General features: G+C 49.2%; 5 protein-coding genes across 11 annotated transcripts; 2 read left to right on the forward strand and 3 right to left on the reverse strand.

Moving 5' to 3' along the window:
• Nucleotides 1–924: 924 nt before the first annotated feature.
• LOC117644853 (RYamide receptor-like) lies at nt 925–9,643 on the forward strand (the record flags this gene model as incomplete). Its single annotated transcript, XM_034384501.1, has 6 exons — nt 925–1,131; nt 5,771–6,120; nt 6,411–6,637; nt 6,928–7,126; nt 9,115–9,183; nt 9,476–9,643. Coding segments are annotated over exons 2-6 (1,002 nt in total), but the record flags the coding sequence as incomplete, so codon positions are not given.
• A 2,438-nt stretch (nt 9,644–12,081) lies between these two features.
• LOC117644414 (putative helicase mov-10-B.1) lies at nt 12,082–16,394 on the reverse strand. Of its 3 annotated transcripts, none has more exons than XM_034383857.1 (14): nt 16,217–16,394; nt 15,323–15,577; nt 15,011–15,227; nt 14,700–14,938; nt 14,487–14,608; nt 14,286–14,407; nt 14,067–14,213; nt 13,795–13,963; nt 13,568–13,713; nt 13,326–13,490; nt 13,086–13,236; nt 12,687–12,990; nt 12,372–12,583; nt 12,082–12,223 (listed from the first exon to the last, which is right to left on the reverse strand). In XM_034383857.1, exons 1-13 carry the CDS (start codon nt 16,245–16,247, stop codon nt 12,498–12,500), a joined length of 2,154 nt encoding a protein of 717 aa, XP_034239748.1. In that variant the 5' UTR covers nt 16,248–16,394; the 3' UTR covers nt 12,082–12,223; nt 12,372–12,497. The 3 variants fall into 3 exon arrangements, with proteins under 3 accessions (XP_034239748.1, XP_034239747.1, XP_034239746.1); XM_034383856.1 differs by lacking the exon at nt 16,217–16,394 and adding an exon at nt 15,814–15,927; XM_034383855.1 differs by lacking the exon at nt 16,217–16,394 and adding an exon at nt 15,720–15,847.
• Nucleotides 16,395–16,483: 89 nt separating this feature from the next.
• LOC117644417 (centrosomal protein of 19 kDa-like) lies at nt 16,484–17,538 on the reverse strand. The gene is made up of 2 exons (XM_034383861.1): nt 17,226–17,538; nt 16,484–17,157 (listed from the first exon to the last, which is right to left on the reverse strand). The coding sequence occupies exons 1-2, from the start codon at nt 17,457–17,459 to the stop codon at nt 16,882–16,884; spliced, it is 510 nt and encodes a 169-aa protein (XP_034239752.1). The 5' UTR covers nt 17,460–17,538; the 3' UTR covers nt 16,484–16,881.
• A 227-nt stretch (nt 17,539–17,765) lies between these two features.
• Nucleotides 17,766–21,731, forward strand: LOC117644413 (poly(ADP-ribose) glycohydrolase-like). 3 transcript variants are annotated; one of them, XM_034383852.1, is made up of 11 exons: nt 17,766–18,043; nt 18,115–18,238; nt 18,333–18,526; nt 18,613–18,729; nt 18,829–18,990; nt 19,068–19,321; nt 19,426–19,517; nt 19,600–19,765; nt 19,840–20,158; nt 20,253–20,490; nt 20,571–21,731. In XM_034383852.1, exons 2-11 carry the CDS (start codon nt 18,169–18,171, stop codon nt 21,599–21,601), a joined length of 2,643 nt encoding a protein of 880 aa, XP_034239743.1. In that variant the 5' UTR covers nt 17,766–18,043; nt 18,115–18,168; the 3' UTR covers nt 21,602–21,731. The 3 variants fall into 3 exon arrangements, with proteins under 3 accessions (XP_034239743.1, XP_034239744.1, XP_034239745.1); XM_034383853.1 differs by having other exon boundaries at nt 17,776–17,902; XM_034383854.1 differs by having other exon boundaries at nt 17,782–17,830.
• A 120-nt stretch (nt 21,732–21,851) lies between these two features.
• Nucleotides 21,852–23,757, reverse strand: LOC117644416. 3 transcript variants are annotated; one of them, XM_034383858.1, is made up of 6 exons: nt 23,600–23,757; nt 22,987–23,183; nt 22,746–22,896; nt 22,522–22,661; nt 22,263–22,448; nt 21,852–22,185 (listed from the first exon to the last, which is right to left on the reverse strand). In XM_034383858.1, exons 2-6 carry the CDS (start codon nt 23,177–23,179, stop codon nt 22,004–22,006), a joined length of 852 nt encoding a protein of 283 aa, XP_034239749.1. In that variant the 5' UTR covers nt 23,180–23,183; nt 23,600–23,757; the 3' UTR covers nt 21,852–22,003. The 3 variants fall into 3 exon arrangements, with proteins under 3 accessions (XP_034239749.1, XP_034239750.1, XP_034239751.1); XM_034383859.1 differs by lacking the exon at nt 23,600–23,757 and adding an exon at nt 23,449–23,593; XM_034383860.1 differs by lacking the exon at nt 23,600–23,757 and adding an exon at nt 23,264–23,400.
• Between the last annotated feature and the right edge of the window lie 750 nt (nt 23,758–24,507).

Below are 24,507 nucleotides of genomic sequence, written 5' to 3' on the forward strand. Positions count from 1 at the left end.
TAAACTGGTTCGCTGTCTCCCTCGCACCCCTACGGCACGCCCCGTGCGTGCGAGAGAGACAGAGAGCGGTGTTGGGAATGAGCCCGCCATAGAGCAGCAACGCAGCAAGCAGCGCAGCAAGTCGGACACGGACAGGACGCAATCCTACAGGCATGCTGCGCACGGAGTGGCACGGAGTCACGAAGCACCTGGGGGTCGTAACCCGCAAACAGAGAAACGCATAGCAGGTGCGCTGCAGGCTGCCTGCACACTGCTAGTGCCGCCTGCCGGCCCGGGATGCGGTAGGCGTTGCCCCAGCAGCGCCGCTGGGAATCCACCCAGTGCTGCCTCATCGGTATTCAAAAATTCCCTCCGATGCACCAGTGTCAAAAAAAAAGGATTGCCAACCTCAGCCTGTCCACTGTGCGCAATATCTGCGCATTGCTTCTGAGAATCTGCGTGCCAATTCTTTCGACACTGGTGCATCGTGGGAAGCTGTGCCTACTTATGCAGCGACCCTGATGACAGCGAAAGTGCGAGTCGGAAGGAAGCAGGATGGCAGGCCTGAATAAATACATGGCAAGGCGGGAATGGAAAGGGGTCACGCGAGAAGTGCGCCTCGATCATTCACTTTCGCGCCGAAATAACGAACCTGTCGAATGGGGGAGCAGGACCCGGTTTCGGCCCAAACAAAATAAATATGTACATAATAAAAAACGCGGGAAAATAAAGAATGGAGAAATAAAAAGGCAGCGAGAGAGGGGCGATACCAATTACGTGCGATGACGCACTTGAGTGGTCATCCTGGGCGTGTGTTCGGGATGCCGCGAGGGAGGGACTGACGGGTGTGAAGAGCCTTGGGGTGGGGGTGGGGGTTGGAGGGGTGGGGGCTGGTCCACCGCGCGCCCCTCAGTCGCTCCGGCCCTCGCGCAGCCAGCGCGCCAAGCAGCGCCCAGCAGCACCTAGCAGCACCAAGCCAGCCGAGAGCGAGGTCCGCACGTGTCGCCCTGGGCCGTCGTCGTCGACGTCGTGGTCAGGATGGCGGCCTGCTCCGCCTGCTCGGCGTCCGGCAGGAGCGACTCGTCCGGGAAGCGGCAGTGAGGTGGACGTCGACGAGGGCGACACGTCGACGCGCACGTCAAGGTTTACGAGGTACGGCGAATGACTGGTGTCCTCTGTTCTCGGACGACGACGAGGTTCTTTGCAGTGGAGCGCGGGAAGTGCAAATAGGGGGACGGGGCCGCCAAGGGAGCGGAGCGCGGAGCGAGCGAAGCAGCGAAGGAAGTGCACATCCCGCGGCGCTGATGTACAGCGATGGAGTTTGCATGAAGTGGGCGAAGGTGCGGCGCGGCGGCGAAGGCGAAATGGGGGGATTGATGGATAGGGCCGCGGTGACGGCCGGGCTCTCGTTCGAGCTCTCGTTCGAGCTCTCGTTCGAGCCCTCGTTCGGGAGGGAGCTGGAGTGCCGAGCCGTCCGTCCACTGGGCTTTGTGTGACGGAGTGACGGACAGCAGGCCTCTGCTCAGCACTGCCCGCGGGCCTCAACCACTCCCAAGTCAGTCTAATTTAAAAAATTTGATTAGGGTAGGACCACAAGAACAAACCCACCTTTTTTAGATTAAAAATACTTTACTTTAAAATGCATTTTACCACCAGACGTTTTTGTTTTGTGGAACGTGATTGCGAGCAATTATATAACTATTGTATCGCATTTTTTGAAAAAAAAAAAAAAAAAAAAAAAAAGCTTTGTTACGAGCCGCAACAGGTGATCCAGTCATTTCTGACTTCGGCCTTGGCTTGGCAGCCCCTGTTGTCCAGCCGTTAAAATCAGAACCAAAAATCCGCTCTCGGTCGAGCAGTCATCCTTTTTCCGCGTCGAAGGTGGCTCGGCTTACACCAGGGCTTACGGCAAGGCTTTCCAGCGCCCGAGGCTTGCCGGCCGCCGTGCCGCCACACCAGAGGCTGAAACCGGATTAAACCGGTTTGTCCAGGCAAACCGCCCACTTTACAGTGTCGTCCGTTTTAGAGTGGCGCGTGTGTGGGTGCGCGGCGCGTGGCGCTTGTTTGTGCAGGGTGACGTCACAATCTTTCTCAATTCCGTTTCCGTCCGGAACTGACTGACGCGGCGGCGCGTCAAACTTTCCAAACTGAATAATATTCTCGGACAGCCGGATGGAATAATTTCCATGATAAATCAGGTTTCAGCAGGAATCAATACATGAAAGTTTCCGATGGGTTTCAAGCAATGTCGGCAAACAGCGGCACCGCCTTGCGAGAAGGAGTGAAGCGCGGATTCAGTCGCAGATTGCGGATTTGTAGCGCTGTTTTAAAGAAAAACCGTTGCTACTGCCGGACAACAAAGTGAGGAAAGGCTTCGGAAATTTTCAAAAACTTATTTTTTTTTTTCGACCAGTGGAGGTAGTACGATTTTTTTTAAATTCCTGACGAAACTTTGTAAGGCACTTTTCGGGATTTTCCTCTTTTTTGGCAGTGCAGGGCGATTATACAGCAGGAGGGTGCGATGTCCAAGGTGGTCAGCCTGTTGAGTGATTCCCCTCCTCGCCTACGGGTACTTTGCTGGAACTTACCCTCAAAGCGGCTGAGAGACAGAAAGGGGGGGGGGGACATTACCATCTGGCCCACAGCATAATCACTGGGAAGGCACTAGGACAGCTCGGCTGTAGTAAAGGGAGGGAAAAAGCACACACAAAGAAACTTCAGATTATTGTTCTTCAGCCATCAATTCATTAACTGGTCCAAACCGCCGTGGTAATGATTAGCAGTGAAAGCAGCCCCAGGGACAAAAAAGTGGCAATCGTCGACGGACTGGAAGAGGAGCGGCGGCAGCCTGCCTGCTCGTGGTGGCGGTGGAGGGGTTGGTATCCCTGTTTTTCACTTGGGGCAACAACCCAGCGGCGCCTAGCGGGGCCTAGCGGGGCCTAGCGGGGCCGGAGCCGTCCGGCGGTTGTTATTCATGACAGCGGTCCGGATTACGCGCCATACGTTGTTTCTGCCGAGATCGGACGAGGCTCGGGTTCGAATACCACCACCCCCTTTTTTTTTCCCCTCCCTTCTGACGTCGCACTGGCGACAAAAAGCTCGGAAGTCACGCGCTCCAGTTGCTTTGTGTGCGTATTAAACTGTGGGCGCCAGTCCAGCCGGAAGTTTCCGGTTTCGGAGTTGGCGGATTGCGCGGGGCTGACGCCACACTGCGAATGCCGCTCTGCTTGTACAGAAGCGCGGACGTTTACCTTTTGCCCGGTCGGCTTCGGGGCGGCTTCGGGCAGCGCGCTCCGGGCGGCGGCGGGCCTAGTTCCGCTCCACCGTAAGTGAGGTCACGGCACGCCACGCCGGAGGAGGGCTTCTGCCTTCCTGGAACGGCCATAGGGCCTTGGCCATAGGGCCTTGGCCAGGCCGCAGCCACGCTTGTTTACCCACCGACCGGTGATTGGCCAGGACTTGCAACGTCGCAGCTCGGCGCCCGGGGCCACGGCCCTCGGCCCACGCCGGGCCCCGCCTTGCCCCGCCTTGCCGATCCGCACTGGGGCGGGGCGGCGCGGCGCGGCGCGGCCCGGGGTCTGTTTGAAGTAACTCGGCAGGCCTACGCCGCGGCGCGGTGCGACTACACTAGAATAGCACCACCGATCAGACCTGCATCATTTCCCGCTCCCGGACTCGGTACGCAGTTGCCCGGCCAGAGCCGCGCACGTCTTCAAAGCTTCCCGCTGGGTCGAGCAGTGGCGGTAAAAAGTGGGCAAAGTTGGCGATACTCCGGAGGGAGGCGAACCGCCGGGAAATGACGCTGCGACACGGGCCGCGTTGTTTGCGTTGCGGAAGGAAAGGCTGATCCTGCCGGACCCGTCGAGACTGTTGCCAGGTCTCTCGGAGAGAGAGAGAGAGAGAGAGAGAGAGAGAGAGTGGGTGTGAGTGCGCACTCTCGCGACGGCAGGGCGGTGCCCCTCCGCCAAAGTGAGATTCAGCCCCGCCTTGCTTGCCGCCTTCACGGCCCTGCGGCCCTGCGGGTCATCCCGACTGACCGGCTAATGGTAACGAATGCAAATTCTTGGGCACTTTGCTTTTGTTCGCGACTTACGGTAGCTTGGCTTTTCCACGCGCGGCCGCGCCGCTGCGCTGTGGACTCACTTGACGCCTCGCGGCCAGCCTTTCCAGCCGGGCAACTGAGACTGGAGGTGTAGAGTTCCAATTTTTTTTTTTTTTACCTTTTCAAATTTCTGCAAGTTGAAAGTACGTGTAATATTTTTACGAACTTTTTTTAAAATAAAATATTTTAAGGCGCGTAGCCGGCGGCGAGCGAGAACGGCTCCTTTCACATCCTTTCTAATCCGATCCGCGGCCCGGGGCCGAAGATGGGGGCCGAAGGACGCGAAGGGCCGAGGTCGCCGCGGTGCCCGACATTGTCATTCCTTTGACGGTCGTGCCGGCCCACAGTGGGCCAGAAGACCGGCGCAGGCGGCCAAAACTCTAGACGCGTTTTGAGCTCCAGAGTCGCTGAACAGTACTCGAACCGAACGTGTTACCCCACTTATAGATTCCTCGTTCGGAGAGCAATCCATTGGTGGGGTCACACGTTCGGTTCGAGTGTCATTTCGCGACTTTGGATCTTAAAACGCGCGTAGAGTTTTGTCCGCCTGCGCCGGTCTTCTGGTCCACTGTGGGGCCGCCGAGTCGCGCAGGCGGTTCCCGTTTCAGCCGTTTTCTATTTCTGGCTGGCGGCGGTTTGACGGCGGAGTGAAACCGCATACCTGGAGGCTGGAGGCTCACGCCGCCGTCGTCCTCCACTCCGGGCCTCGAGGCGCCCGCCGCGCCGCGGGCGCTAACAAGGCAGTGCGTAAGAGAAGGGGAATGCTGAAACCGACCCGTCGGACAAGGTTGGGTGTAGTATTTCCGCCGGCCGACGACCGAATCTCCGGGTCAGTGTTCGATTCCCGGTGGCTCCACAGTTTTAGAGACGTTGTCCGAGGCAGGTGGCCCCGAAAGATCCAGCATACGACGATGCCGGCCAAGCTTGCTCCCGAAGCGCCTGCGGACCGCGGGGTAGGCCGCGCGCTGCACTGCCCAGCGGGGCGCGTTGCCTACCTGCGACTTCGCGGGCGCTTCGTGCTGCTGGTGTCGAAGTGGCTCCTCGTCCTGCAGCCGCGCGGCCGTTCACCCCGAACCCATGCCGGCGGTTTATGCGCACCGCGCCTTGTTTGCCCGGCCGCCAGGGCGTCGCGGCGCGTCGCGGCGCGTTCGCTTCCCCGTTCCAGGTCCCCGTTACGGCGTGGCCAATACAAGTCGCGCGGCGCTGCGACGTGCTTCGCGGCTGCGCGGCTCCGCCGTAGCGTCGCCATGTGCCGAGCGAGCGCGCGGGGCCGGCCGGGCCGGGCCGGGCCGCCCCAGTCGACTTCATGAATATGTCTGAATGGAAATGCGTGGCCGCGGCTCGCTTGTTGCCCCAACCGCGACGCGGCGGGGCGCGGCGGGGCGCGGCGGGGCATCCCCACCCCCTTATCCGGCAAGCCGTGTTATTGACACAAGCTTGTTGTTGTCATGTCCACGCTGCGCGAATATAAAATCCCGCTTGGCGTAACTACAGTGTGATTACACGCGCACAGGGGATGGAGTGCTTGGGAAACATTGCCGCTGTTTACCATACTGACCTGGTGACACCTCTGATGCGATAAGAAAAGTCCTTTGGCGTCCCGTTGAGGTGATCGACCTGTCGGGCCCTACACCGCAAGACTCCCTTCATGAACCAAACCTGGCTGATGGTCTTGGTTTTCTTTCGCAGTGGCCGTCGCCATGGACCTGGACAACCTGACGGCGCTGGTGCTGAACGCGACGGACGGCGACGTGGTCCCGGGGGGCAACTGCTCCACGTCGCGCAAAGCCGTGTTCCCGCTGGCCGGCGACGTGGCCGTCACGCTCATGTACACCGTGGTGTTCCTGGTGGCGCTCGTGGGCAACGGGCTGGTCATGTACTGCGTCATGTCGTCGCCGCGCATGCGCACCGCCACCAACTACATGCTGCTCAACCTGGCCATCGGCGACATGCTGATGACGCTGCTGTGCGTGCCCTTCACCTTCGTGTCCACGCTGCTGCTGCAGTTCTGGCCGTTCGGCGTGGAGCTGTGCCACACGGTGGGTGGCGGCGCGGGCCAGAAGACCGGTGGAGGCGGCCGAAACTGTAGACGCGTTTTGAGCTCCAGAGCCGCTTAATGAGACTCGAACCGAACGTGTGACCCCACCAATAGATTGCTCTCCGAACGAGCAATCCATCGGTGGGGTCACACGTTAGGTTCCAGTCCCATTTAGCGACTCTGGAGCTCAAAACGCGTCAAGAGTTTCGGCCGCCTCCACCGGTCTTCTGGCCCACTGTGGAGTGGCGGCACGGCCGTCGGCGTCCTGCCCTGTCTGACGCGCGCCTCCAGGTGAGCTTCTCGCAGGCCGTGTCCGTGCTCGTGTCCGCCTACACGCTGGTCGTCATCTCGGTGGACCGCTACCTGGCCGTGATGCGGCCGCTGCGGCCGCGGCTCACGCGGCGCGAGGCGCAGTGCAGCATGGCGGCCGTGTGGGTGGGCGCGCTGGCCACGGCCCTGCCCATCCCGTACTGGAGCCGCCTGGGCCAGCCCGAGCCCTGGCACCGCGACTGCGACAAGTGAGTCCCCGACGCACAGTGGGCCAGGCGGACAAAACTCTTAACGCGATTTGAGCTCCAGAGACGCTAAACAGGACTCGAACCGAACGTGTGACCCCACCAATGGATTGCTCTCCGGACGAGGAATCCATTGGTGGGGTCACACGTTCGGTTCGAGTCCTGTTTAGCGACTCTGGAGCTCAAAACGCGTCTAGAGTTTTGTCCGCCTCCACCGGTCTTCTGGCCCACTGAGCGACGTCCGTCTCTCTGTTTCTCTCTCTCGCTCAGTACAGTGCCTGTCTCTCCCGCAGGTGGGTGTGCCAGGAGGTGTGGCCGTCGGCCGAGTCGCGGCAGCACTACAGCATGGCGCTCATGTCGCTGCAGTACCTGGCGCCCAGCTGCGTGCTGCTCTACACGTACGCGCGCATCGCCGTCGTCATCTGGGTGAAGCGGACGCCCGGCGAGGCGGAGAACTCCCGCGACCGCCGCTTCGCCTGCGCCAAGAGGAAGGCGAGTGCTGCCACTTGAGCGGGCCGGAAGGGCTGCCAACCCCAGCCCGCCAATCCAGGCTGATGTTGGCGAACCTTCCGACACGAGTGCATCGTGGGACATTTTTTTCGACAACTCATTTGGCAGCATACGCACACGCACAGCGGCAACAGCGGTTTTGAATTTGAAAGTTGGCGCCGCGGGCGCAAGGGCGCGAGGGGCTGGGGCGTGGAAGCGCAGCGGAGCGTTCGTTCCGTGTGGGGATTGGCTAACGGGGCGCACTGGGACGGCACGGCGTTTGCGTTGGGGATTAGAGGGTGCCGCCACATGCACAGTGTAGCTGCTGGCTGCGAAACGGGAAAAATGAAAGAGCGGCGAGTGTGCCACGACAAAAAAAAAATTCCTCACACTTGGCAACATTTTTTTATTCTTATTTATTCAAAACGTTTTGTAGGTATTTGCTTTCATCTCGTAGAGCTCTTTGCACCCTGCCGAGATTTTTCGTGAAAAATGGGTTCGCGCTGGGCCGCGCCCGCCGGCATGAACCGGGGAGCTTTGCTGAGGGAGCGGCCCGAACATGGAGACAGATGGGAGAGATAATTCTTGATCCACAGGAGGCTTCCCTGACGACGACGTGAGGGGTGGGAGGGGGCCCGCGGCCGAGGCCGACAGGGCACCGCAGCCTCCGACGGCCAAGTCAGTCAAAGGGGGCAGGATGAGCGTCGCGATGAAAGCGAATGGCGGCATTATTCAGCCCAATCAGCATGGTCGGCACGGCCGGGATCGCTCGTCGGAGACCCCGCGCGGCCGCGCGTGAGTTTGCAATGCCAACACTCCGGCAGGGAAGCGCAGAGCGAGAGTTTCGCGGATCAGCGCCGGAAATCCAGAAATGAACTTCCTGTTTCACTCTTATTGCGGTCCAATTAGAAAACTTTGACCATTCTTTTCGGCTTTCGCCGCTCTGGCGCGGCCCGGCCCAAGGCCCGGCCGGCCGGACGAGAGGCAGACGACCTCGCTATTCCGTTTCCCTTTCCGGATCCACTTCTCGAATATTCCGCCGGCGGGAAAAAGGGGGCGGGGCGGATGGGAAATTGGGGGGCAAACCAATCACACCGGAAAGTTGTACGAAGCCCTCTCCGTCTTCCGTCCTTCCGTCTCCGCGAACGAAAACAAACATTGGCTGTCTTATGAAACCCGCGCGGCCGCGCGCCAGTGGCCGCGTGCTTGCAGCCCCCCCCCTCACGCTGAGGTCATTTTGACCTTGAAGGGGATCATAATGACCTCAAGTCCCAAGCAGTGACCATTTTGGGGTCATAGTTTCTCATTTTGCGCTCGTTGTGATATCGAGTTTACAGCGCGTTTTCGCGCCCTTTTGTCGCAAAGTGGCGCCAATTGAATCCATTGAATCCAACGCGACGCGCCCTCCGAGTCGCCCTCGAGAGCCAATATCTAGCGTGACTGATCCCGATCGCTTTGTCTCGTCTCCCCGGGAAAGTACTAAGTGGAAGTGGACACGAGTTGAGACCTCTCGTCTTGACTTGTCTCGGCGTGCATTCCTCTGAGCGGGGTGCGTTCAGTCCGCGCTCCGAGTTTTCCTCCTCCTCCCCCCACCCCCCGGTCGCCGTCTGCCTCAATCCGACCGCTTGTTAATATTATCACCATTCCGGCTCCTCCCGTCTTCGACTTCCGCATTCAATTAGAATCCCAAGGCCAAGGCGCTGCAATTTTTTTTCTGTAATTTTTTTTTGGACAGTAGGGCGAAAGCTCGCGCCGTCTTCTCCGTAAAGGCGCGAACGCTCCTCTCGGGGGCAAACTTCCACATGGAGCGCTACATACAGTTCGAAGAGACTTCTTGGGAGCATCTCGTTCACGTTCGAGGAGAAGGCGGGCATGAAAAGCCCGTCTTATTGCATTACTTAGGGGGGAAGGCCAGGCGGTTGCTCGTGACCTCACGACGCGGGGCATTTTTTTTCTTTGCTTTCCTCACTGTATGCTTCCTCACTTCGCAGATGATCAAGATGATGGTGGTGGTGGTGGCCGGCTACACCATCTGCTGGCTGCCCTTCAACGCGCTGGTGGTGAGTCCGTGCCCCTTGCAGTGTAGTGTGGTACAGAGGCACAGTGGGTCAGAAGACCGGCGCCGGCGGCCAAAACTCCAGACGCGCTTCGAGCTCCAAAGTCGCTAAATAGGACTCGAACCGAGCGTGTGACCCCACCAATAGATTCCTCGTTCTGAGAGCAATCCATTGTTGGGGCCACACTTTTGGTTCGAGTCCCGTTTAGCGACTCCGGAGCTCAAACCACGTCCGGGATTTTGACCGCCTCCACCGGTCCTCTGGCTAGTCCACTGTGAGACGTGTTCGTCGCCAGGTGGCGTGGGACACCAACACGGGGCTCGGCGACTGGGCGGGGCTGCCGCCGCTGTGGTTCTGCACGCACTGGCTGGCCATGAGCCACTCCTGCCTCAACCCGCTCATCTACTACTGGATGAACGCGCGCTTCAGGGCGTGCTACCGCGTGGCGCTGGCCAGGCTGCCGGGCGTGGCGCGCTGCCTGCCGCCGGGGACGGCCTCGCAGGCACACCGCAACGGCAACGGCCTCACCAACAACTCGACGTGGACGCGGACGTGGACCACCGTGCAGCTGGCGACGTACCCGCCGCGCCACCGGGGCCACGTGCACGTCCGCGCGCACGTGCGCACGCACTCGCGCTGCCTCACCAAGCACTGCGAGGGCGTGGTCGTCGGCTCCATGGTGTGACTCGTGTGTGACGCGACGGGACGGACCCGACGCACAGTGGGCCAGAAGACCGGTGGCGGCGCCAAAAAATCTAGACATGTATTGAGCTCCAGAGTCGCTAAGCAGGACTCGAACCGAACGTGTGACCCTACCAATGGATTCCTCGTTCGGAGAGCAGTCCATTGGTGGGGTCACACGTTCGGTTCGAATCCCATTTAGCTCTGGAGCTCAAAACGCGTCTGGAGTTTTGGCTGCCTCCACCGGTCTTCTGGCCCACTGTGCGATGCGGCAAGAGCGCGCCTCGGACCGTCTTCGGTGGAATTCACGGTCCTCTGCTGGCCGTTTCAAAGCACGTCTCGACTACAGTGACGAGCTGCTAGCTGCTCTACTAATTAATCTAAGTGTCCGTTTACTATGATGTACGTTGTTTTTGTAAAAATATATCAATATTCTGCTATCACAATAAAAGTGTAGTGTAAATCACCAATCAAAGGCTTTTATAAAAAAAAAAAGAGGTATAGGAAAAGTAATGGTTTCCTCCAGTTTCTTAGGGTAAAACAAAAGAGACTTTAATTAATTAAAAAATGTAATGCTCTTGATGCAAGGCTTATTTCGAAAGTCAAATAAAAAGCCAATTACGGCATGAAATACAGTCACATTTGACACCCTACTTTAAAATTTTAAACAAAATTAATGGCTGTACAGTACAGGGTTTGTTTGATTGTAAGACAAATAGTAAAAGATGCTCTCAAGTCTCAAGATGCCAGAACTAAAATAAACAGTTAATGCCAGACAAAATTCAGCATGAGAGCAACAGAAGCTCAGTACAACAATCACACAAAATTGTCAGGTACAAATGTAAAATAATGTGCACAAGACTTGAAAAAAATTAACATCACAATTCAAGTTAAAATGTGACAAAGACTTCATAAGGTACAATAATTTCTCAAGTAAGGTAGTGACAATAGACAACTGCACTTGACTTGAGTTTTAAGTCTCAGCTGACCTCTGAGAACTAGAAATAATAATAATCACAGATCATCAGATCTACAATTCAATTAAAAACTCATCATTTTAGCAGCACAATTCAACAATATGGCAAAATGAAACAACCAAATAACTATCATATCACTTCTCTAAAAAGGTCCATCAGTAATGTCATAGACATCCCCAGAACAAAGAGAACAAATCATACCAAAAATGAAAGGAAAAAAATGTCCTTCAATACTGTACTTACACTTTCAGCTTGCCAAAGTCAGACTGAAGCAACCTGTCTAAGTTATCCTCACTTTGCTGATCAGTTGCAAATTTGAAAGGTACACCCGTATAAGCACCATTATCCACACAATGTTTCAGTAGTGTGCGCCAGCATTTATCATGTTGGAGTACATTCGGATTACCCACAACAATTAACAAGGCCCTTGCCCTTGTGACAGCAACATTGAACCTCTAAAACAGGAAAGCAAAAGGAAAAACAAGACAAAATTAATAACCTCATGACAAGTATAAAAGCCACTACAAGAACCAGGAAAAGAAATTACTTTGGGGTTTTGGAGGAAACCAAGTTGGAACATATAGTCAAATTGAAGGAACTCGGGCTTACTGCGAACAGTACTAATAATAATAACTTTGCGCTCTTGACCTTGAAATTGTTCCACAGATGCAACATCAATATCGCGCAATTTCAGTATATTGAGTGCTTTGAGCATCTTTTTCACCTGCGCAAGCAAATAGAGATATTAACAAAGAATATCCAAAATTAGGCTAAAGGAAAGATTATACAAATGGGAGATGAGCATACCTGCTGATTGTAAGGAGTCACAACACCAATTTCTTTATGTTTGGCTACTTTATCAGCAATGATCCTCTGAACATAGTCAGTAACAACTTCAATCTCTTGACGATTGAAGAAACTGAGAAACAAAACAAACCATGGTAAATTGTAAATTTTGATGAGCAATGCGCCCTGCAAATTATATTTAACTTGACTTAAGAATTCGATCTTTCACCTGGGAGATGATCCTTCACGCTCATCAACACCTTCTACACCATGGAAGATGAGGGGGAAATTTTTCTTCTTGAGCCCTTTCCAGCTGCATGCAGCTTCAATAACATCACTATCACCAATAGGCTACAATACAGAGAATTAAGTGAATACCTAGTTAAACCACATAGAGTAAGTAAAGTAGAAAGAAAAATGGAGTTCAAAACTTACTTTAAGTTCCCCATCATAAAATAGATTGTTAGATACTTCAAGTATGGCTGGGTGGGACCGATAGTTAAGAACAAGCTTTGTCAAGACATTAGGATCATATCGATTTGTGCCTGGTCTCTTGGAGTACAATGGCAAGGACATTAGCCGCTCCAACATAGATTTATCTTAAAAAAAAAATAAAAAAAAAATCATTTGTAAGTTTTTTTTTTTAAGAAAAACAAAATCATCATATACCACAACTAAGACAACAGGAAACGCTGGAAACTGAAGGGCAGTCGCAACAGCATCAAAAGAGAAGTAAAATTCACATACCTAGGCCAAATTTAGAAGCAATGGGCGACTGCAGTATAGGTCCCAACTGCTTGGGATCACCTGCCATGACAACCTGGCACGTGAAAGTGGGGCATTTGGGATAGGTCGCTAAACCAGCTAGAGGAATCAAGGCCTCTGTCTCCAGAGCCTGCCCAACCTCATCCATGATGATGTGGGTAAAGTGATCAGCAGGAAACTGTGAAGAAACCAATCTGAAAGTTTGCAAAAAATTAAAAAAATGCAAATTTAGGAATGTATGGACTGGTTAATCACAAATGAGGATAAATTTAAGCTTCTCTGCAATTCATACAGTACCTGGATGCACATGAGAATGTACAATTACAATGTCATATGTCATAATTACTTCTTTCCTCGGAAAAGTAACTACACCACCGCGAAGGTCATGATTGGTTATCTCAGCATCCTGAATAATCTTAGGCATAAGGTTCCAGGGACGTGAATAAGCACACATTCGGAAAATGTGGTCTTTCACCCGAGTGGCTGGCACAAGATTATGATCATAAATAACCCTCAGAATGCGAGAGGTAATTTCATCAGCAGCCGAGTTTGATGGTGTGCACACTAATATGCGAGTTTGATTGGATGGAGGTTTCCACAGCTGTGGAGCAAACAGAAGTTTAGGTACATCAAACATAAAGGTAGAATAGAAAGGTCAAAATGTGCAATCAAAATTAGTAGAAGAGGATGAACTACCTGCAAGATTGTTTCAACCAATGTGACAGTTTTGCCAGTTCCGGGTGGACCAAAAATCAGGTAGGGCGAGTTCTGTGATGAATTGTGAACAACATTACGAACAGCCGCCTGTTGCTCCGGGTTCTTTTCAATAGCTCTGTTAAACCACGGCCTAAATCAGGACATTCATAACAAATTTATTACTATTATTCAGGAGTTGATGTCAACCTATCTGATAAAAACAACCTGTCAACTACTCACCTCAGAGGAGGTTGACATAGAGGTTTTGTCTTCAGGGAGGGGAAAAGTAGATGTTGTGCCTTGTTGCAACTAATGAGGTACAAAGCTATGTGCATATTCTTCAGAGCCCTCCTGTTGATATTGAACTGAATTTCCAGTTTTTGGTTGGAATATTTATTAAAAAATCTGTTTCAGAACAAAAAGGAGAGATTGAGTTTCATGAACAGTTACAAAACAGACAGTGAATTTCTTTCAGTACTCACGCATCATTTAATCCAAGCAGAACTTGACTGCCCTGTATTTGGTGAACATGTCCCTCATATTTACGCTTTCCTTGGTCTTCACAAAAACTAACATGTAACACATCATTGATAAGGAGAGATGGTCGTTTATCAACGAGGCCAGGCACCTAGGATTTTAACAAAAAATAGGTAACAATCCATTGACAAAAATAACAATTTAGGATGGAAGTGCTAAATACAATTCATACCTCAAGCCACAGTCCCATAGGGTCTTTGAACAGAACAGCATCATGCATATCGTAATAATGAATATCTCTGCTCATTTGATGCTCCTCAATGAAGAGCAGCAGCTCTAGTAGTTGAGCGTAGTTGTCAGGTGTAAGTGCATCTGCAGAATTGCCTTGAGGAAGCATGGCCCTAGAAAAATGAAAGGGGAGATTTAATCATGGTGCGACAAGAAGCAAGGGCAAGTTACAAAGCAAATTTGTCAGAAGAGCTCTGCAACTTGACAATTACAAACCTGATTGTTTGAAGGTTTTTCTTTTCAGCTGGGGACATGTTGGCATGCTCCTTAAATCCGTTATTAAGAAATCTTAGTAAAACAGGTGGTATTTCAAATGGACGTTTGAAAATAGCCAAAGTTTCCTTGAGTTCTGAAGCCTGAGTGCTGCAAAAGAGATATACAATATATATTCATGAAAATCGTTAAAATTTACACAAACAAATGGAAAATACTTACAACTCCGCAGGTTTCCCAGGAATAATTGGAGCGTCCTGTACTTTTACAACTGGTCCCATGGAAGGACGGAAAGGTTCTGATGGTGCGAGTTGATCCATAAGCTCTGATTGGGTGAGAAAGTACTGAAAACAAAAAATTTATGACTTTCTAGGAATTCATTCAGTAATCATCAAATTAATAAGAGCAACTTATAATACTTACAATTTCCTTCAAATAGTATTTGGGCAAAGCAGAACCTGAGGGCAGCATCTTAAATATCAAGGGGAATATTATAGCACCCCTAGCTGAAAATTGAGCTTGTATTCCTACTGTTTTTGGTTTACCTGATAGAAAGAAGAAAATGTGGGTGAAGAAAACTTGCATTGTAGAAAATGACAGGATGAAATGAAATTAAAAAAAGCATTTTGTTCATACCAGGCAAAAGTGTCTCAGCCTCTATGTTTTCTAGTTTGATGTCTTTATTAGGCATCAACTGCAAAATTTTCTCAATAAAAATTTCTTTATCATCAAACAGATTAGTTACAAGGAGATTCAGATCATATTTACTGCCTACTCTGCAGGACTTCTTAAGATCGCCTATCAGAGGTTCTTCTGCAGAGTCCTTGTCACACATTTGCACACTCAGGAAGTGCTTTGTATCATCAAAACTCTTCCTGCAATCATTTAGTGACTTAATAAGAGGATGACAACAGATAAATAACCAAATTGAGAAAATCTCACATTACTTTTTGGTTCGGTATGCCACACGTAATGTGTGAATTTCCGTCTCTTTGTGCTCCTGAGCAGTGTGAGGAGATAAAATCACTTTACACAAGTCACACTTTTCATCTGTTATACCATCAGGTCTGTCCTGATTTTCCCGGATTTGGGTGTATCTTTGACTAACAATCAATCGTGGCTTTGGTTTTGTAAGGCGTGACGGAGGTTTCTCCGGTAGATGTCCTGAGGCAAAATTTTCAAAAGATTAAATTTAAAAATTGAGACTAATTGACTAATTGAGCATAATAAAAATAGCAGGGCAGGCCCAATGTAATTACCATTTGTAAGAGCTGCTTGTTCAACACGATTCCATTTGAAAGTCACACATGGATTTCCATTAGAAGTGTGCTTCACCAGAAATCCAGCCATTGTTAATGTGTGAATTAAAGTTTTCAATTCGAGGCACTGCACATTATAATAGGGTTGATACTCTTCAGTAAAAATCTTTTTCAAATCTTCACGACTTATCGATGGACTTCCCGAAGACACCTTATTGGTAGCACAAAGGTACTGTGTAAAGTGTACTGCAGCCTCTGCAATAAGTGAAAAGTACATATAAGAGGAGCTGGATGATAAACAATACAAAAGTAATGTGCAGATGTGACAGGTAAACACAACTTGATTTAAGGGTTAGCAATAAAATGTGATGAATAGTGCAAGAACATCTTTGAAAACCTTTCTGAAGGTATTTATTTTCATAACAATAGTCACAAAGGGTAACTTGATGTCTGAAACCAGTTATGCCAGAGCACATGTCATTTCAACTGACTCCAAAAATCAATCTTTCCGAAGGGCGAAAACATGTCACTCAAGACCCCGGCTTTAGGCAGTGCGCAGACCGTCCAGCGGCGTCCGTCGGCCGGCACGCACGGACTAGGCCTACGACGTGGTGCAAATGGTCGAGAACGAATCGGGAGGTTAAGGGCCGAAATGCATATGGGGCCGGACAGGGATGACAGCAGACGAACCTGAAACCGGGACCCGCACGCGCCAGCTCGTCTCCTGCTTCAAGAAGCCCGTCAACCTGGAGCCTCGGTTCGGCACGTCGTTCGGACGAATGGAAAGGCGAAGACTGACCGCGTATACAAGGGGGTTGGGGGTCGGGTGCGTCGCGAGCTCGCCAGGGACTCCCTCCTGTGAATGACACCCGCGGCTAAACAGGGGCGACGTACCTCTGCGGCTGTCCTTAGTTGATGGAGCCATTGGCACCGGCTTATCGAGTCAGATAGCTTCAAACGCAGCTATTGATAGGCTGCAAGCGCTGCAAGCTGACGCATACACGTATCGTGTTCTCTTCTCGGTTCCCAACCCTGCCCTCGGTCACTCCACTCTGCCTTTCTGCTTCCTCCCCCACCCCCCACCCCTTTCACTCGCAGCTGGAGGGATTTTCTTGCCAACCTGCTAGTGCAACAATGTGGATTCAAAAGAGTGTTTAGACGTTTTCTTTTAAAAGCGAACTGTATTTCAACACATCCGTTAACAGCCAGAAAACCGGACATGCTGTATTTTTGTCCTGGACTGTTTACGAACAGGGAATGGTTCGACGAGAAGGGCTCGCAGGGTCGTCTCCAGTTCTCCAGTTCTCCAGCTGCTGGAAAAGGGAAACGGAAGGCCCTTCTTCGCGGCGCTCGCGGCGCGACAGCGCTCTCCCTTTCTCCCTCCCTCTCCCTCGGGGCATTGCGGCGGGGCGCCTCCGAAAAGCCTCAAAGAGTGAGAGGAGAGGGTTTGGAATGCCATTGTGTTTATTTTCTGTAGACATTTGAGGGTGCTGACTGAACTTGCACAATATTAAAAATTATTGTGAGTCAATCCATGAATCAATAAAACATATTTTGGTTCAACCCCAAAAGTCATCTGTCTCAGTCTCCTTTGCATTACTCTCCGAGTCCCATCCTGATTCTATTTTGTTGTCTTCAAAATCTACTTGTCTATCGTATTCATAGTCAGGATCTGAAGGTTGAAGCTGGTTGGCAACAAACGAAGCCTCCATGATTAGCTTCTTCCGATGCAACTGGTCATCGGTTAGTTTGTTTAAATCTTCATCAGGGTTTATTTCATATTCTGAGTTAATATTCTTCAAGATAGACTCGAGAGGAGAGCCTCTTATGTGCTCCTGTGAAAAATAAAGGATTATGATTATTTGTAAACATCTTTTCATTACTGAAGAATGGATACACTTACCTGCAATATTCTTAACATTTTTTCGATAGATATAAGAGGCACAGAGTGCAGAAATTCTTCATGCCGCTGTTTCAGTTGAGTTGCAAAAAAATTCACATTTGAGCCTGCATTAAAGTTGCGCACAGGCATAACTCTTTGGTGAAGTTTCATTTTGTCATTGCTATATATTAAGACTAGTGAAGGTGGATCAAAACGAATTCCAAGCTTCCTCATTTTTTGAGTTATTTCTGACATTTCTTGAACAGACTCTTTCCTCTTAAAATTCTTTGTTTGGTTTTCAAGCCGGTTGTCTTGTTTCTGCTTATTTCTCCTGGTTTCTTGTTTCTGCTTATTTCTCCTGGTTTCTGCTTGTTTTGAGGAGCTACCAACTTAACGCACAATGGAATTCCCTTGTCAACGAATGTTATTCTGTAGTTCATGATAAGAGCGTAACGTGTTTCATCAATTTGATTTTTTTGGAAAGCTTAATAAATTGTACAACAGTCAATGTCCAGCGTAAAAGTGCATAAATATAAATTAACGACGGTGGACAGACTGTGTGTTGTTTGGGTAGGTTGGAGAAGGCTGTGTGAAATGGTGGCGGTTTCAAATCAGCTGTTTGTACAGTATGTTTTGACTATTGATATTTTCAAAATTTATGCAAAACAGAACATATTATGGAATAACGCACTATGACGGTAATGCCTGCAGTCTTGTCAAACGGTTGTGATTCTCTTATTATCATGCTTAATTTGAGTTACATACATTTATGTTGCTGACTTTAACCTCTGCAACCCAAACATATCATTGTAAACATTTATTCCTGGATCATCTGAAAGGTAATAGGTCTCACAAACCATTTTCGTGCTCTTTATTCTCGCCGTCTTAATCTGACTTTCGCTGGTTTCAGTTTGTCAAGCTCCTGCTGTCATCAAATCTTGGAAATTTCTGATGCAGCAGTGTCATGTCATCTGATATCAAAAATCAGTGGCCGGGCGATGATGACACCATGGATGTTGATGATCCACCTCATGGTAACTTGTTCACAATTATTTATTTTTTTAGTAGTTACCGCACATGATAGTTGAGCCTTTCGTTTGCTAATATTCAATTGGTTACACTTTGCAGCAGAGCCTATGAATGTCGATGAGGAATCTGAAGTGTCTCCCTTAAACCAAAGGATTTCAGAAGATGGACCAAAACAATCAGTCGCCACAGGCAAGGGTGTGCCTCTCTCAGATCTTCAGCGTACCTGTGGTCGCTGGGGACCTCCGCCCCGTCCTTTTGTCATCCCATCCCCAAATCACTCAGTTCTTTTCAAAGTACGGTTTTGTTCTTGAATAGTTGCCTTTATTTCATTATTAAATAATTATGTGATATACCTCAAATATATCTATCCTATCATCAGTTACCATGGAAAGCAGGCGAAGCACCAGTTGCATATCCCCCTACACCTTGTGATCGATGGGATCAGGAACATGTTCGAATGCCTCATTCATCAGAGAGTCTATACCCAGTTCAAGAGGTAAAGTTGTGCTGTTTTCAATGCTCCAATACTTAAATTTTTTTTAAATGTACAGTTGTCTTAAATACTTTCTTGTTTCTCTTTTACTTCTGATCGCAGACGGAAGATGAAAAGGGGCTGAGATTGCGTTGGGAGTTGGTGCAGGAGGCTTTGTTGAGGTCCATTTCAAATAGCCATCAGCTTGAGACAGCTATTCTCTCTTTCAATTCTAGATACAATGAACGATGGAACTTTAGAGCTCTACATTCCTTATTCAATGATGTTTGTATAACTGTTTGTGAACCCCTATCTTTTTGTATATTTTACTATTATTGTCACTTATTTTCTCTCTTTTGCAGGTGCTAGACAAAGAAGAAACAGATATTTTTTTTAAAGAAGTTTTACCATCCATGGTTATATTGGCGCTTCAACTGCCCGAGCTAGTTACAGGTCCAATTCCTTTGTTGAGGAAGCATAAATCCCATTCTTTGACTCTCAGCCAAATACAAATTGGATCTCTTTTAGCAAATGCATTCTTTTGTACATTTCCAAGACGAAATTCTACCAAGAGGGGTTCAGAGTATTCATCATATCCTGATATTAACTTTAACAGGTTGGTTAAAAGAGTGGATTATTCTGAATTTGTAGAGATGTTACTTTTTTCCTATTCTTTGTGAAACACCTTTAAAATTAACTGCACACTATCTTTTTTTGTAGACTATTTCAATCAGGTGACTCAAGTGATTCAAACAGTATTGTTGAAAAACTGAAATGCGTTCTGAATTATTTCCGGCGAATTTGTTCCACTGGTAATTAGTTGCTTATTATCTTAAAATTTCCATTTGAGTGTCTTTTTCTATTTTATGTATCTGATTTATTGTTCTTCTTCAGAAACTGCACCTACTGGAACTGTGACATTTTCAAGACGGTATATACCCACTGGATCTCTTCCTGATTGGAGTAAAAGTACCAAGCCTTTACCTAAACTGCACATCAGAAGTAGTGGCTGTATTGAAGATGAAGGAGCTGGCATGTTGCAAGTTGACTTTGCTAACAAGTATGTCAACACTTCAAATTTTTAGCATGATTGTAAACATTTTGCACAAGTAACTCTTCTTTTTCTTTGACCAGATTCATTGGAGGGGGCGTCTTGGGATGGGGTTGTGTCCAAGAAGAGATTCGTTTTGTGATATGCCCTGAGCTCATTGTAAGCCGACTGTTCACAGAGTGTCTTGATGCAACAGAGGCTCTGCTGATGATTGGCTGTGAACGTTTCAATCAATACAGTGGTTATGGCCACTCGTTTGAATGGGTTTCAGATTACACAGACGAAACCCCTTTAGATTCTGCTGGACGGAGACATTGCTCTATTGTTGCTATGGATGCTCTTTGCTTTAGTAACTCATCAAGTCAGTACAGTATCCCAAACTTGGTTCGAGAAGTTAACAAGGTAAGCTTGAGTCCTTGGATATTGCATAATTTTAATTGTCTCATCACTACTTTGTCTTTCTTATTTACTTTGGTGCCTTCTTTTTTCTACTTAGGCGTATGTTGGTTTTTGTGAACCTGAGGATCATACCAGCAATACATTGGCACCAGTTGCAACGGGAAACTGGGGATGTGGTGCATTTCGGGGTGATCCTCATCTGAAAGCTTTACTGCAGTTACTTGCTGCTGGTGAGGCTGGCCGTGCTTTGGTCTACTTCACTTTTGGTGACGAAAAACTTCGTGATCGCATATTTGCTATGTATCAATTTCTCATTGACAACAATGTAACTGTTGGTATGTACAATCTATGTGTTTCCTGCTACTGAAAACTGCTGCAAAATTCAATATATTTTACTAAGGTATTTACATTGCAGGAAAGCTGTGGGGTTTGTTAAATAGATTCAGCAAAACATTTTCAAGCTCCTCTAGTTCCACTACAGAATTATATGAATTTCTTTATTCTTCTGCTGTAGAAGACTTTAATTGCCAAGAAGCTAGTTTTGTTTCTTGTAAACAAAAAGGTCTTACAGAAAAACCAAAACCCAAACCTACTTCAAGTGGTGCAAGTTCAAGCAAAACCCCGTCCAAATCAAACACTGGTAGAGGCACTTTAAAAACCGAATTGACTCCAGAGGATGTAGACCAACTCATTGAAGAATTTGATTCAGATGCAGAAGATTGTGCAGGCACCGTTGAAGCAAAACCAAGGAAAAGAGTTGAGCCAGCCCATGGAAGTAGCAGTTCCTGCCTCGATCTGCTTGAAGAAAGTGTTCTGAAGAATAGTGTGAGCAAGCAGAAGAGTCTCCCAATTGACACCGCTGAAGCTAAACCTAGAAAAAGAAATGAGTCAGTCCATGGAAGTAGCAGTTCTTGTCTTGATCTAATCGAAGAAAGTTTGCTGAAAGATAGTGTGAGCAAGAGTCTCTCAGTAGACAACCAACTACGCAATAGAACTCCGGCAAAGACCAATGTGCATGTCAGCCTGGCTGGAACCTCTTCAGGGTTTGCGGAGGTTGGAAAACTAAAGATGTTTGGTTCTGCTACAAAATCAACAGAATCTGAACAAGAAGAAAGTATATCTAATATTTCTTCTGGAAAGAAAGCAGAATCCAAGGTAGAAAATAGTTTGTCAAGTAGTTCTCCTGAAGAAAAAGCAGAATCCAAAAGAGAGCAAACTGTGTTGAGTAACTTGCAAGAGAAGACAGACTCTGATAGAGAAGAAGTTGTATTAAGTCCTCCTGAGAGGAAAAAAGAATCTGAAAGTGAAGAAATTGTGGTAAGAGATTCCCAAAAGTTGAATGTACCTGTTGAGGAGGCCAAATCAGATGGTGTGAGGTCAAGTCAAAAAAGTAGAAGTAATGCACCTAAACGGAAGATATCTGACTATTTTAGTCCAATGTCTTAAGGTCTGACCTATTCATTGATGTGAATTTCCTTCACTTAATTATGTGAGATTTGTATCTTAATTTCTTTTACTTTTGTAGTTTCTTTTTTAAATTAAATTAGTCTTAGCTGTGCTGAAGTGCCCATTTCAAGGTTTGAGTTGTTTTACTTTACTTTGTAACAATACAAATCCACAAGCACTGAAATTTTAAATTTTGTGTCTTGTGTTTAAAAAAGTCAGATTGAAGAGTATATCCCAGTGAAACACAAAATCAAAAATCATATACAAATTTATTTACAAAGTATAAAATTTATGCACTACTTTCTTAATGTAGAGCTACAGACAATAATTAAGGTAAAAATTTTTAAACCATGACTAGGATCAAACTTAGATTAAATGAACATTATCAATGAATTGTGGAGACTAGTAGTATGCAACACCTAGACTGGTATTTTTAATGGAATTACGAAGCTCTCGCTCTTTCATGTAGGCATCTTCGCTGTTCGAAACCATTTTCAAAATGCCGAAAGTATTGAGCCGTTCACCCCATAAGCGACAGGAGTGCATCTTCAGAAAAGCCTGAGTAATTTTCTCCTTTAAAGAATCTGAAACAGAAATTCAATTGTTTTGTTATACTTGTAACTAGTTCTTTTTGAAACTGAAAGATTTGCTAGGAACTTACTGCTGAGGCGGCTGTTGACGACAATGGGGTATGGTGGTAATGGGCCAATACTTTCAAGAACAATTATATCTTTTCCTCCATCTTGCAAGTATTTCTTGTTGTAAGACAAGGTATTGGCATCAATAGCTGCCGCTTCAGCTTGCTTAGATAGGACCATTTGGACTGACTTGAGATGAGATCCTGACTCTACAAGCAAAAAATTTGTCAATCAGTAAGAGAAAACATCAAATGACAGAAATTATCAGAATAAAATACTGACTTATCATATTTCCAAAGAATGACGCATTTTCTCCCTGCTCTTTCAAGGTTTTCAGAACTACCGCACTACCACTGAGTGAATGTTCACTGCTATAAGCCCAAATGCAGCCTCTGAGATCCAGCAACTGTTTGACATGTTTCCTGAAAATAAAATTTACCATGATAAATATAAATATGTAAAACAAATGACGACAGTATGCTTGGTTGTATTGAGCCTAGACTCACTGATAATCCACATGGATGATAATGTCAGAAAAGTAGCCAGGTTGTTGGTCCAAATTTCGAGGGTGTTTAAACACAGCTGCTACTGGCAATAGTTCGACATGTGGGTTCTTGGAATCTTGCATTTTCACATATGCAGTTGGTGTTACAAAGGCTGAGAATAAAACAAGCCGAATGTAAGACTTCTTTCTCGCTCAAATAAGTATTTTAAAGATTAAAATGCAGCAGTACATGAACTACTCACCAATGTCAAGCGTGTCTGCTGTGAAGGGGTCTACTCGGTCTGGCAAAGGACCTCCACCACGAGACTCGTACACAAGAGTCGCCTCACAGGGCAGCTCTTCCTCCAGGTACTTCATGAAGAGTTCGTACAGCTCAACAGGGTGGCTGGGACACATGTAGGTGCCCAGGCGCAGCTTGGGGCGGTCTCCTGGCATTGTACTGTTCCAGAAAAGGAAAAAACAAATCAATGACGTTTCATCAAAAATTTACCAACGTTCCACACACAGAAAAATTAATACAGGGATTAAAGCAACGTAATGTCCAAGCACTGGACTGCGTCAATGATAACTGCAGGGCAGGACTCCCTTGAGCCTAGAGTCCCCAGACAGCAGATAACGCACGCAGCCAGGTCGGCTGGGCGGTGCGTGTCAAGCCCCTGCAGTATACAGTGCACCGGCCTGGTGGCCTGACCAATGGGCCTGACCTTGCGCTTAGCCTTGACAGTGAACGTGACGAGAAAGAGACTGGCTACTCGGAAGGCGAGTCAAAGTGGTCACCGACACCACATCGCGCGCGGCGGTGCGTCTTCGTGTTCGGCCAGGCCAAACGCAGAAGGCCTTTCTGTTCGTACTCACTCGGCTGGGGACTGAATTTCCACACGGAGGCGAAGGCTGCTTGCTGTGGAGTGTCCTCGTGAGGCGAAGGCACCGGAGCTAGTCGGGCTGCTGGTGTGCGAGTGCCGCTTGAAACCTTGCCGGGTGGGTCAGCGTCGGCGGGCGGGGGAGGGGAAGGTCGCCCGCCAGCCCGCCGGGGACCGGGGAACACCACATGGGCACGCCGTGAGCTCATGGCGGCGGGCGGGTGCGTCCGCGCGGGGCGGCCGCGGCACGAGCGCGACGGAGACGGTAGCCGCGGCGCCGGCGCCTCGGACGCCTGTCACTCGCTGTCACGGCTGTCACCAACGCACGCCGCCCCGCGCCGCGCCGCCGGCCAATGGAGCCCCGCGGATAGCGGCGTCCCCGCCAGCCCGGCACGTCGTCGGCGGCGGGGCGTTTGAACGGCCGCGGCGTGCAGCGCGCAGCGTGCACGCACGGTGCGCTGGGGACGACGGGACGCAAACGGACGAAAGTCCCACCGACCAGTCAGGCGCACGGCCGGTGCAGCCTCTCGCCCGGACGCGTCCCGTCGTCGAACGTCGGTCCGCTGTCTCTCTCTGGCGGCGGTCTGGCTCGGCCTGCAAACAACCAAAGGGGAAGGGGCACTGAAAGATAAACAAACTGGCCGCCGGCGGATAGGCAGCCCACCGCGCAGCAGACTCGACTCCCACGCCCTTGTCGCACTCGTGGGGCGTCCACTGAGAGCGAGAGAGACAGAGGCATCCGGCCAAGACAGGCAACCCAGCGCCCAGCAACAGCAGGGTAGGCAACCCAACGGACGCCAGGAGGCGGCGGGAAGTCGCCTAGCCGGGGGTCGTTGACTCGTCGACTGCACCGCGAAACCGTTTCAACACATTCGCGTCCCGGTCAGATGCATTGCCCGGCCA

Source organism: Thrips palmi, unplaced genomic scaffold (genome assembly GCF_012932325.1).
Source record: "Thrips palmi isolate BJ-2018 unplaced genomic scaffold, TpBJ-2018v1 HiC_scaffold_18, whole genome shotgun sequence".
Lineage (NCBI taxonomy): Eukaryota > Metazoa > Arthropoda > Insecta > Thysanoptera > Thripidae > Thrips > Thrips palmi.